This window comes from Amia ocellicauda, chromosome 1 (genome assembly GCF_036373705.1).
Source record: "Amia ocellicauda isolate fAmiCal2 chromosome 1, fAmiCal2.hap1, whole genome shotgun sequence".
Taxonomy (NCBI): Eukaryota; Metazoa; Chordata; class Actinopteri; order Amiiformes; family Amiidae; genus Amia; species Amia ocellicauda.
The window spans coordinates 57,715,828-57,729,277 of NC_089850.1; the positions used below are offsets into that span (position 1 = coordinate 57,715,828).

At 48.8% G+C, this 13,450-nt stretch overlaps 1 protein-coding gene across 4 annotated transcripts; it reads right to left on the reverse strand.

Annotated features, from left to right (window-relative positions):
* Positions 1 to 19: 19 nt before the first annotated feature.
* gkup (glucuronokinase with putative uridyl pyrophosphorylase) lies at positions 20 to 13,232 on the reverse strand. 4 transcript variants are annotated; one of them, XM_066710517.1, is made up of 24 exons: positions 13,082 to 13,232; positions 12,660 to 12,773; positions 11,983 to 12,089; positions 11,792 to 11,836; positions 11,249 to 11,402; positions 10,754 to 10,825; positions 10,510 to 10,598; positions 9,859 to 10,015; positions 9,554 to 9,631; positions 8,839 to 8,930; positions 8,527 to 8,632; positions 7,675 to 7,754; positions 7,308 to 7,376; positions 6,637 to 6,697; positions 6,171 to 6,187; positions 5,785 to 5,842; positions 5,353 to 5,445; positions 4,914 to 4,974; positions 4,634 to 4,747; positions 3,620 to 3,677; positions 3,360 to 3,428; positions 3,051 to 3,114; positions 2,364 to 2,435; positions 20 to 856 (listed from the first exon to the last, which is right to left on the reverse strand). In XM_066710517.1, exons 1-24 carry the CDS (start codon positions 13,136 to 13,138, stop codon positions 761 to 763), a joined length of 1,983 nt encoding a protein of 660 aa, XP_066566614.1. In that variant the 5' UTR covers positions 13,139 to 13,232; the 3' UTR covers positions 20 to 760. The 4 variants fall into 4 exon arrangements, with proteins under 4 accessions (XP_066566614.1, XP_066566616.1, XP_066566615.1 ...); XM_066710519.1 differs by lacking the exon at positions 12,660 to 12,773; XM_066710518.1 differs by lacking the exon at positions 2,364 to 2,435.
* Between the last annotated feature and the right edge of the window lie 218 nt (positions 13,233 to 13,450).

Below are 13,450 nucleotides of genomic sequence, written 5' to 3' on the forward strand. Positions count from 1 at the left end.
AAAACACACACATTCGCAGTCCGGCTCTAACCCTGCGCACTGTTTATTGGATTAGATCATGATGAGTGTGGCACTTGTGTGACACACTTGTCACAGACTGAACTCCGGGCTTGTCCAGCTACACATATCACACATCACACATCACACATCATACATCACACATTCTGAGATTCTGGGATAGTACTCGTTTTCCACCGCTCCTGCTTTTCAGGATCCATTGCAATTTGTGTTGTTTAAAATATGATTACTTTTAATTATTACTATTATTATTATTATTATTATTATTATTATTATTATTATGAGGTATATGGAAGATTCGTATTTGGAGCGTTTTGTGAGGCATTTGTAATGAAAAACACTATATAAAGTACAATGTATTATTATCATTATTATTGTTATTATTAAGATCATAACTGCCACTCATAGGAGTTTTAGTTTTTCTCTCTTCCGTACCTAAGGGTTTATTTTATTGTATTAATTGCTTATGATGTATTAATTGTTTTATTTTTTGTTTACTTCTGTTTATCAATCTGTAAAGCCCTCTGTGGCTACCCTGCAAAGGGCTCTCTACAAAATAAAAATGGATTGATTGATTAATTGATTGATTGATTGATTGATTGACAGATAGTTAAAACTCCAGTATTTTAGATTTATATTTAACTGACTGAGGAGCACGATTCATGCTGTACTAAACAGTACAAGCGTGTATGCAGGTCGTGTGCAGGAGATGCTGCGCAGCGCAGGTCCACAGCCGCGGTGGTCAGTCCGGCCCCTGCGCTCTGCCGCCGCACGGATCGAAGGGCACAATGTGGCAGAACACGCAGCCGGCCTGCTGGAAAGCCTGCTTCAGCTCCACCTGGTGGCCAAAGAGAGACACTGCCTGAGTACCCGAGGTCCTGGGTGTAGGTCACTGAGCTGCGTTCACAGTATTGCTGCGATCATTAGAACAGATTGACTGCCAATACGCCAGTCTCACCTGCATTACTGGTAACATGTTGGAAGAAATGATTAAACAGAAAATAGAGCGGCATCTTAATTAAAACCATATTCTTGGAGATAGTCAACATGGGTTTAGACGAGGCAGATCATGTCTTACTAATTTATTAGATTTCTTTGAACATGCAACTGCGGCTGTAGATCATGTGAAAGCATATGATATGATATACTTAGATTTTCAGAAAGCTTGTGATAAGGTTCCACACCAAAGACTGATCCTCAGATTGGATGCTGTAGGCATTCAGGGTAATGTAAGTAGATGGATTATGAACTGGTTGATGTCTAGGAAACAGAGGGTGTCTTAGAGGAGTCGCTTCTAACTGGAGTGAGGTTGTTAGTGGAGTTCCACAGGGATCAGTATTAGGGCCTGTGCTGTTTCTAATCTATATTAATGATCTGGACTCTGGGATAGTTAGCAAACTTGTCAAATTTGCAGATGATATTAAAATAGGCAGCTCAGCAGATACAAACTCGGCAGCACAGGCTATTCAGAGGGACTTAGATAATATTCAGTTGTGGGCCACACCTGGCAGATGAAATTCAATGTGGACAAGTGCAAGGTATTACATGCAGGTAACAAAAATGTCCACTATAATTGCAGTATGGGAGGAATAGAACTAGATGAAGTATCGCATGAGAAAGACCTAGGAGTCTACATGGACTCCTCACTTTCTCCATCCAAACAATGTGGGGAAGCAATAAAAAAGGCAAACACAATGCTAGTGTATATTGTCAAAAGTGTAGAATTGAGAACAAGGGCAGTGATGTTCAGACTGTATGATGCACTAGTTAGAGCTCATCTGGATACTGTGGACAGTTCTGGGCTCCACACTTCAAGAAAGATATCGCTGCTCTAGAGGCAGTTCAGAGGAGAGCAACCAGACTCATTCCAGGTCTGAAGGGAATGTCCTACTGAGAGACTGAGGACCTGAACCTTTTCACCCTGGAACAGAGGAGACTACGTGGGGACTTGATCCAAGTCTTCAAAATCATGAAAGGCATCGACCACATCAAACCAGAGGAGCTTTTCCAGATCAGCAGGGACACACGCACCCGGGACACAAATGGAAATTGGGCTTCAAGGCATTCAAGACAGAAAACAGGAGACACTTCTTCACACAGAGAGGCGTCACAATCTGAACAAACTCCCCAGCGATGTGGCTGAAGAGACAATTTGGGAACATTTAAAAACAGACTGGATAGGATCCTTGGTCACTTAGTTATTAATGGACACCAAATGAGCACGATGGGGCGAATGGCCTCCTCTTGTTTGAAAACTTTCTTATGTTCTTAACTAGAATGGCAGACCTCCCTGAAAAAATACAAAACACACAGATTTACTTCCAACCAAGCATGTAGTCTCTTACCAGCTTGTGTGAATCCAGACACAGACCGAGCACGGCACCTCCACTGCCAGGCAACTTCACAGCAGAGCCAAACTGGACCGCCACAGACAGACAGGATACGTTAATGACACAGCCCTGGGTCATGACCGTTAACCAACCATCAACGTTTAGTGACCGCATTGTCCACAAATCAACAAATCAAACGATAGTAAAGTACGTCAAACTGAAGTGAGAAGTTCCAGTAACAGAAACTGCGGCAGCATTCAGCCCAGTGACACCTCTTGTGCCAGAAGAAGTGACAGCTGAACCGCACTGCTAGATGCATGTCATTTCCACACATGTCATGACTACCCTGCTTTGAAGAACCATCAGAAGCTGTCAGGGTATCTGGTTGGTGGATATAGTTTGTGGGGATACATCCCCGAGTGCCATCCCTATCATCCCCAGGGATAGGAGTCCGGGGGGCAGTTTTGACACCCCTGTCCTCAAATCCAAGATTCAGTGGCTACTAAGTTGAATGCCCTGCCTGTTTCTGCAGGTCAGTTAAGTTATTACCGTTATGTAATGGCAGTCTTGTTCTATATTGGCTACAAGGACGTGTTTTACAGCTTTTTCTTTCCAAATCGAATGCACTGACAATGTTAATGGAGCGGGAGCGGGCCAAGTTAAACTGCAACGGCAAAGAGCTTTTCAAATGATTGGCTGTACCTGTTTGGCCAACTGCACCATCTTCAGATTGCCTTGTCCCAGACACTCATCACCATAGACAGACCTGCCAGAGAGAGAGGGTCTGAGAAAGGGCTGGAAAACTAACTGGAGAAAGAGAGAAATAGAGCGAAGAAGACAGAGAGAGAAAGTGGGTGTTATGAGAAGTGGGTGTGTGTATGTGTGTGTGTGGGAGAGAAAAAAAAGAAATCAGCAAGCAAGCGGTTTGTTTTCTGGGATCTTTTCCAGAGGAATCATTAAAAACAGAGTCTGCATGACACATAGCTGGGTTAGCCAGCTTGACATTCTCACCTCCTCAGATCAAAGTTGCGGTCCATCAGCTCAGCCAGCCGGGCCCAGTCTCTGCTCTGCAGCGCGTCCCTAAGAGGTCAAGCATGAACACTTAGCACACTCCACAACCAAGGGGGGCTGTAGATTACTGCAGGGACTCAACTTATAATTTGACTGTCCTTCTCATATGCTGTGTCTAACCTAGAGCATTGAAGTTAATTGTATCTTTAATGATGCCATATGCCAGCAAATTGCCGGCATCGGATTCCGTGGGGACCTACCGGGCTCCGTCTGTGAGCTCAGCAAAGGACTTCATGGCTTCCACCACGTCAGGGTCCCCTGTGAGGAGAGAGCGAGCGCAGGGTATGGGAATCAAAGCCCATTTAGTTGGAAAGCAGACAGAGGTAAAAGGGCATATTTAAGTTGCTGTTGCTGTCCCTTTTTTCTTGGTTCTAGCTGCCTGCCTAGTTCTGTGTTTGCTGTGTGTATACTGTATGCGTGTGTGTGTATGCTGTGTGTAAATGAGAGCTGAAATCAATTCCTAAACATGCCTGAAGAACGTGATCGATGACTCAGATTATCTGGACATGAATACGTTACACAAAGGAGGCTGCCTGAGATAGCAGAGAGAGTTTATGCATCACAGAAGGTCTCTGAGTCTTCAGAAAGGTCAGTTGACAGAAACAACATCTTGTTTTCCCCAACAAGTATACGATTATAATTCGTGTTGCTAGATGGACCCTTTTGGGAGCAGATTTTCCAAGCACCGCTATATAATTGGGAACAGTGTGTGTGTGGACAATGTGTATGAATTTTAATGAACAAACAAAACTTGCAACTAGGAATCCCTATCTATGTAAATCCATTCAGAATAATTAAGTTCCCCACTCTGAAGCAAGACTCTCTCTACAATGTCTGCCAGTCTCTCTCTGTCAGCTCCTCGTATCTTTCACAGTGGAGGATAAAGTGGGGCTGAGTTTCGAATCTGCGTACTGTTACACTAGCTAGAGTCTAGCTTCTCTGGGTCTTCCACACCTGCCTGACCACATCATCTACCAGGTCCCTCACTTTGTATGTTTGGTGTTACCAGTTCAGTATGTCCTGCCAGGGTGTATTCTCTCGCTGGGAGAGCTGTAGGGGAGGAGATTATGATGCTTTTTAATCTGCTCTCTCCAGAACAGGGTGTATACCTCGATCGGGCCTTCCGTTTTACTCAGCCCCCTCCTCTGCCAACTGGGCTCAGAGTCAGGGCCACCTACTCTAGGTGTCGGTGCGGCCCGTTAGTCAGCGCTCACCGTTGAGCCAGCGTTGGCGCACGTCGCTGTGGATCCGGCCCGAGTCGCTGGGGTCTCCCAGATAGGCCAGCCAGAGCGGGGGGAGGCAGCTCATATCCATGGGTATGTACTCCCCTGGGTAACACACACACACACACACACACACACACAGGTCAGCATCCTGTGGAAATGGCCTGCTTGGATCTGAATTTATCTGGGATATCTTCACAAAATGAACTCATGGCATTTGGATGTGAACTGTCTGTGAGACCCTTTCCAGAGAAGCACCATGTTTAAATACCGTAGCCTTTGTCATCCATCAAAGCCTTGCTGAAGTCCATGTACACAAGCCCTTCATACACCTGTGAAGGGAAAACACTGTTGTAACAATGAATTGAATTGCTGAGAGGTGCTGAGACTGAGACACCGGCTGTGGGTCGACTGGAGACAATGTCTTGGTTTAGCAGATAGTGGCATAGTGTTCAACTCATTCCAGTATTATAAAGCTTGCTGCCTGTCCAGGGTCGTCAAGTCTTTAATTAAAACTTCTTCCTGCTGACTTCCCATTGGTTCGGAGGAGAGAAAGAAGGAGGAGAAGAAGAAGCAGAAGGAGAATGATAAGGAGGAGGAGAAGGAGAACAAGGAGAATGGCTTCAGGCAGTTTTTCTCATCGTTTACCATCAAGACTTCCAATCCACCCCTCAGAGAAACCCTAAGCCTGCGAGAGCTCCGACACCGACCTGCACCACCCTGTCCTGCAGCCCCGCCGTGATGAACAGCTCTTCGCTCTCCACGTTCAGGATGAAGTTGGCCCTCACGGGTTTGGGGAGATCCTGCATTCAGACACACAGTAACCATGTGTGAGAGTTTTACGCCACTGAAAACTCCCTAACAGGTCCCCTTCTAAGCTAAGTCACACGTCTGACCACAAAATAAAAACAAAGATGGCGTTTGTCCGGGGAAGGGAGTGGCCTCATCAGTGGCCTTCGGGGTTCTGTGTTACGCTTGTCCCCACACCCCACAACTGGTAAACTGCCTGCCTGTTAACCAGCAGAAGGAAGGCTGGAGGCTCATGCTAATAGGACATCACGGGATTTGAAACAACACTATCGAAGTCACAGAGGAAGAGAGAGGCTGCAATTTACGACACAAACTCGCTCTCCGGCACGTACGCTGTCTGTGATGTTGAAGAACTTCATGAGGCACTTCAGGGTGGCTGACACGATCGCACTGGAAGAACGAGAGGGGGAGTCAGTCATTTGGCAGAGGATTTCTGCCCAAAAGGACCTACCACTACACTCCGAGGCCTGTGTGGAGCAGCACCTCTTAGCCACAAACCTGCACCTTTACCCAGGCTACTCTGGTCTGCTAAACCAGTGATAGGACATAGTTGGGAAAATGAAAGTGTAAAGCTGGGAGGAGAGGCACCGTCACAGTGGAAATCCCATTTTTGTCAGTGGACATGAATAAATTAGTGATAAGGCTGGGGAAACACCTATGGCAGGGTGGATTTATAGGATGTTTACGGTATTTTTATAAAGACACTCAACTCACTTACCTGCTGCCTGCCAGGCCCTGGGGAGAGGAAAGCAATGGACACAGTTTATTTCAGACAACAATGATCTCCGTTCTGCATGAAAGAAACGCAACACAGCTGGAATACAGCGAAAGGAACCAGACGCTCACTATATGTGCACAATGGCAACACAACAGATACAAATTGGATTTTATGTCAGTCACATGATTACATATGTTAAAAATCACATTGAACTGATAATGCAATCAACAAGCCCCTCTCCTCTCACTGCCTGTTGGACATGGAAGAGAAAGTACTAGACAGAATCTGCAGGAATCCCAGCCAGTTCACACTGGGGGTTTTAGCACTGCCTGGTGGACATGTCTGGCATGGCAGGGCAAACTGTCTGCCTCATTTCAGATGCAGGACATCTGCTGTGAACTGCAGCTAAGGAAGACTGGTGACAAATGCTCTGCCATCTGCTTTCCTCGGGACGGAGCACACTTACCACTTGGCGAGGGATGTTGGTGTCGTACTTGAGAGTGAAGTTCTGCTTGCTTAGAGCGATGCTGACAGAACAGGGGGAGGGAGGGAAAGAGAGAGAGAGAGCGAGAGAGGCGTTACTCAGTGGGGAACCGACAGGACCAACTTTTGTATGTCTCCTTCTTTTGATTATTGCATGGTGGAATGACATATATAAAGCACACCATCCATGGGTCAGCAACCTGTCTCCTGATAGGTCTGCAACACACCTGTACTAATACCCTTTTAAATAAAGAAAAACTATTATTTTAGTTTTCTGTTTGTGGAAATTAAAAAAAATAGCCAAACTCCAGCTAAACAGTGACCTTACTGTGATTGCACTCATCCAGATACATCCGCTGTTGAAGCACACGGTCAATTTACACTGTATAACAGACGTTTGACCATGCTGGTGCCATGTATTCAATTTGCCACGGTGAAAGATATATCTGGCATCATAGATTTCAATATCTCCCTGTGCCCTGACACTGTGCCCTGGATCTCTCTGTGTTTTATGTGAGGTGAGACACAGAGGCTCCACAGGTGAGCTGGTCAATCCCTCACAGCTCTGCACTCCACAGAAGAGCCCCCCCCACTATCGAATCGCTAGGACTCCACACACAGATACAGAGTGACTCACAGATTGGCGTCTCTCACCCCTGTTTGGAGCAGAACTGGTAGAACTTTTTGCAGGTGGCCTGCAACAGCCTCAGACCTCCCAGGTACCTGCAGAGACAAACGTGCTCCTGATGACTGATGTATTTTTAGCACTTCTATTATTTTACTGTAACTTCTCCTGTGCCTCTCCCACCCTTTAGCACACACCCGGGTCACAACTCTGTCTCATTCACCCCTGTGAGCTCATCTGTACTAGGATGTGTGATGATTGCATTTTGTACTGCTTTTAGAGGAAAGGCTGGAAGAGTCCTTCCCAGATTCCCAGGTGAGTTAGTGTGAGGAAGAGGAGGAGGAGGAGGAGGAGGAGGAGGAGGAAGAGGGCTGACGGTCACCCAGAGTAACGCACCCTTCCTTCCTGCTGATGCAGAAGAGGTCCTGCAGGCTGCCGAACTCGGTGGGGTCATTGAGAGGGTGGGGCAGCAGAACCTGTCAGAACACACACACACACACACACACACACACGCGCGCGCGCACGCACGCACGCACGCACGCAGACACACGCACGCACGCACGCAGACACACGCACACACACACGCACGCAGACACACACACGCACGCACGCACGCATGCACGCAGACACACACACGCACGCACGCACGCACACACACACACACACACACGCACGCACGCACGCAGACACACACACACATGCACGCACGCAGACACACACACACGCACGCACGCACGCACGCAGACACACACACGCACACACACGCACGCACGCACGCACGCAGACACACACACACACGCACGCACGCAGACACACGCACGCACGCACACACGCGCACGCACGCAGACACACACACACACGCACGCACGCAGACACACACACGCACGCACACACACACAGACAATGAGAGACTGTAGCCAATTCGCTGACTGCACGGTCACTCCATATCGCTGTGTTTCTTGCTATTTTAATACACCCACACGTATTTCTAACGCCCTCCAAAACAAAACACATACATACTGAATATACACAATATAAATCAATCTACTGCCCATATCCAGGGCATCTATGCATTTGTTACAAATATCATTACTTAATTTTTCTACAAGGTAAAAGCTATGAACCCCCCTGCCCCATGATAGATCATCCACGCTTTGAATTAGCGCCCTCAGTTTCTCCGACTCCCAGAAGAGACAGGACACCGAGAGACAGAGCCGCCACGGTGACCGTTCAGTTCGACCGGCTTACCAGCGTGCTGCTCTCTGTCAGGCTGACTTCTGCCCAGAAGTTGGCTATGCTCAGGGCGATGGTTTTTCCGTGGAAGCCGTCAGAAGGGTTTCCCATCAGTCCGACCCTGGAAAAAGGGCGTTTGGATTTAGGCTGGTGGCCTCCCTGCCTATACTGACACCAGAACAAACGCTGGGAGTGGAACAGTGGCTTGGGGACAATCTCACTGAAAACAACGCTGTCCTATAAAACCTTCCACTTTTTTCCCACCAATTCCAATTATTCTGGCTTTTTCAGCCCCATTCCAACCAGCATTCAACCGGACAGCTCTACCTGGCGTAAGACCGGCTCCGGATGGGTTTGCCCAGGGATTCTTGCTGTTTGGTGGAATAGTGGGCGAGCCACTTGGTGTAGTCCGACAGCCCCTGAAACACAGGAGAGGATCCATCCGCTTCACAACACACAACATCACACAGACAAAACAGCCAAAATACAGTGTCCAAGTGCGGGCTGAATAGAAGCTGAGTTTCCCATTAAATGCATGTGGCACTGATGTGGCAAATGTAATTGCTAATCACCTCATATAGGTCGCTTAAGTATAAAGATGTTGTTTAATTTTTCCTTTAAACATATAATGTCATACCAAAAGTCATGGGACTGGCCTCCCCCTCCCAGCAATGGATGGCAACACGGGTCACATGCTATTCAGAGTTAATGTCGCTAGCTGGCCACCAGATTGGTCTGGAAAGCGTTTCACAGCCTGCTCAGAGTCACGCTCTCAGTTCCACAGAATACCGCTGGGATCAACTGGAAAATGATACCAATGTCACTAGAAACTAGTGGGAGGAACGGCATAACATCCCTCTGGCGGTGTATCAAAAGGACAGCAGCACCATTTTGGACAGTGCTGTACTACACCCTCTTACATAGATTGTGCCCGGCATTCTTCCATTGTCCTGCTCATGTTGTGTTGTGTTGTTGTGGCACTGAATTGTACTGTATGGACGTGTTACGTTTCTCTCAGGGTTCTCCACAGACCCTGCCCTACCACTTGGCCGATGAGCTGGAACCCTGTGGGCAGCTTCATGCCGTACACCGGTAGCTTCTCCTCATTCACCAGCCACTCCTGCAGCACAGAGAGGAAACCACATCTCCGTTAGCCAGCCAGCTCACTCCTTCTTGCCTGTTACCTACACAAGAGTTACTGCATGATCACTCATTTCCTGGTCTTACAGCTGTGGAATTGAATGGCACCAATAGCACACCCGGTCTACAGGATGGTGTGAACAAAACCTGCAACCAGTTGGGTCACACCGAGTCTGCCTTTGCTCCACAGTGAAGGGCAGTCCTTACCCAGAGCCGCCCCAGCGTCCGGTCCTCCACTCTGGGCCGCAGGGCGAGGAAGCGGGCGAGGCAAGGCAGCGTCTGGCTGCGCAGGCAGTAGAACACCACGCTGGCCAACCGCGACCCCGTGACCCCGGCCGCTGGCTTCTCCAGGAAGTGCATGATCCTGTTACACAAGAGACAAGGGCAACCCCCCGGGGGCCGGTTCACATAAGGGTAGAAGACGGGTGGCCACTGAAAGGAGGCCATTCCAGCACACGTGCGTGGCTTTCTTGGACTGGACAGCGAGGGAAGGGGCGTCAGCACAGCACACGTTGCAAAAACAGCATGATGGGAGATTTCAGCCGCAGGGAAGGACACGAGCAAGGATATGAGAGTGAGAGAGAGAGAGAAAGAGACCCCCCTGCCCCTCTCAGTCAACTCCGATATATTTACTGTGTAAACCAATAATATGAATTTATTTACCACTGCTATGTAAACACGCCATCAACGTCATTTAATTTATGTAAACTTTCATAACATTAAACACGTGTACTGCATTAATATCGCAGCGCTGGGAAATGGTTCTATGGTGTTTTTGCAACTATTAGTGTTCCTTAATGTTGGATCTGAACTGGCATGTGAGAGACAGACCGTGCGTCCCGTGGCGCCGTGTCTGACCTGTGCGATTCGGGACACACTTCCACAATCCCCCGGGAAGTGCTGCTCTCCCCCTCCTCCATCTCGTAGTAAATGGCCAGATCGCCCGGCTGTGGGAGAGACAAGCACAGCGCACCCCCGGCGGAGCGCAGGAGACACGTTTCGACAACTGGCATTCTTTCTGCACATGCTGGGTTCAGATTGGGAGCCAAGTGCATCCGAGTTTTGGTTGGGTCTCAGCCCTGGTATGAAGGTCTCACCTCACCTTAGACCGGAAGAATCGCAGGACCTGGGCAATGTCGAAGTTCTGGTCAGCACACAGCATGTCTCCTGCAATCTGCAGATAAATAAACACACACACGCATACAGAAACACACACAGAAACGGAGAAAAAAATTACTAAACTGAAATGGACTTTTGTGTGCCACACAGGGGGTCTCCTCACAGTCTCTTTGTAAATAACAAGTGAATATCGACCTTATCGAGGCTGGCGTGGTACTCTGTGCGTACACTGATACCAGTGATGTGAGCAACTAGTATTAATGTAGCTCCTTCACTCTGTTGACTCTGGTTAAACATCTTCAACAGGTGGCACAAGCAGAGCAAGTGGGCGGCTGTGTGGGCGAGAGTGGGTGGGTGCGTGGGAGTGCGAATTAAAATCCCAAACCATAATCCACTTGAGGCTGAGACACTGAAGATCTTTCAACAAGGCCAGCCAAAGCTTCCTCCTGGCCAGTGATTGGCCAGAGCGAGCGCGTACCACCATGATGTCGTCGCGGAGGCGGCGGCTGCGGATGGCCAGTTCCAGGTCGGCCACGGCCCCCAGCCGGCCCTCCAGCGTGGTGCTGCCGTCGTTCACCACGTTCTCCACGGGGAAGTCGTTGGCTGTGGCCCAGCGTTCGTAGTGCTTGTACCTGCGGGACAGTATATAGACTCAATACTGAGAGCGGAGTACACAAGACAATACTGACAGTATACACACACGACCTGTACTCTGAGTAACTAGACTTATTATCAACAGGACACTACGCTGGCTCCACACAGCACACAGACAGTAAACAGAGGCCAATTTGGCAGCACGGCCTTGATCTTTATATCTACACTAGAGTGTAAACACCCTGTCTCAGCAGTACAGTACACAGATTGTACTCTAGACTGCGTTAGTTCAGTGTATCAAGAGTCCACTGCCAATGCAAACAGCGGGTCTTACTGACATAACCAACAACCAGGTTCTGAAGGAGACGTTATACTGGAAACACTTGCACAAGCGCACAGACGAGCTCGGGTGGAGAGGTTTACTTACTTGTCTGCATTGGTGACCAGATAGACTTCGCTGAACAACTGGCGCCTAGACAACAAAACAAAAACAATAACCTTTCGATAGTGTTACAGTCCCAGCCATCCTGCACAGAAACACACACCATTACACGCACCTATACATATACACACACAGTCACTGACTGGGTTGGCCCTCCTGGGGGCCGTGTAACTCACGTGTTCACAGTCTCCCACCAGAAGTCCAGGATCTTCTTGCCACCCACTCCTGGCAGCAGGGCCTTGGGCACTCCAGTCAAGTGGCTGTACAGACCCGTGCCATCATTCTGCCAACACAGAGAAAGATGGTTGGAGGAGAGATAGAGTGAGAGAGAATGGGGAGGAGGGGGAGGGAGAGCAGGAAGTTTGTGCACAGAGGGGGGAATAAATCAAATAAAGAATGAGAAAGAAAAAAAGAGAAAACAGGAGAGATGGGGAGAGCAAGGAAGAGAAGGTCAGTCAGTGTGAGGGTCAATCTGATGTCTTACACAGGACAGTCATTCTAATCCAGATGGACGACTCAGAAACAGTGTCCCTTTTGTGTCAAGAGTGGGATTTCATAACATGGTCCTGTAACACTTCATAAGCGGCGAAAGCTATGGAGACTGCAGTGCCCGATCTCCCCACAGAATAGGGCGAGACTGTGCACAGACAGTGAGACTGGCTCCTCACACAACCAGGAAGTCACTTTTTTAAATGTACTGACACCTCCTTGGTTGAGAAAACCTCGCCTATGTCTGGTATTACTAGTATTGCAGCTTCACCTCTGAAACCCAGGAAGCAGCAACAAAGGTCATGAAGCGTTGTTTTCTCTACACAGAATATGGCTACTGCACATTTTGAAGATCTTCTCCTACCTGGTTTCGCTCTGTGCTGAAACAGATGCGGCACTGAGGTTCATGAAGCGCAGATGTCCGCAGTTCTGTACGATGTGCGCAGCTCCACCAATGAGATCGGAGGGATCCGCAGATCTGCGCTACAAGAAGGCTACCTGACTTTTTAAAGTTGTGGTTCAAAACACGCAACTGCACTGAACTGTGGTCCAGTGTGCAATAAATGCGCGTTGTGGACTGGACACGTAGTGCACGTCCTTGTAGCGCAGATTCCCCGCAGTGCTGCGCTTTGATTGTAATGGAATCGGCGCAGATCTGCGGCAATCTGCGCTGCGGACGCGACCAGCACAGCGCGTCGCTTTCCCTGAAGCCGGACTGCGGCCTGCGAAGCGGCGACTGATCTCCAGTGCAGACGGGGAGCTGGGTGGCGATGCAAAAACACCTACCTGAATCTGGGACTCCAGCAGGGCACCATGACCCGCAACCAGCAATATGCAAATCATTGGTCGGGATTTGGAAACGCCACCGCCGTGCAAGCGCTTTGTTTTGACTGGACACTGACGAGGAGACTCTGCAATGCTAATGCGTCGGGCTTTGTCGACGCTAGATGGCGCTACTTTGCTCTTGCTAGGCGAGCTGGGTTTTAAAGAGACAGGAGCACTGAAACTGCCGGGTACACGTCATATACGAGGGTCTATTCGTGTCGCAGATTTCCGCAGATCTGCAGGATCCCACCCCTCCCATTGGTGGAGACGCGCAGATCTGGGATACACTATCTCGACCGGGGTCATAGCAGTGCTCTACGCTGCAGATCA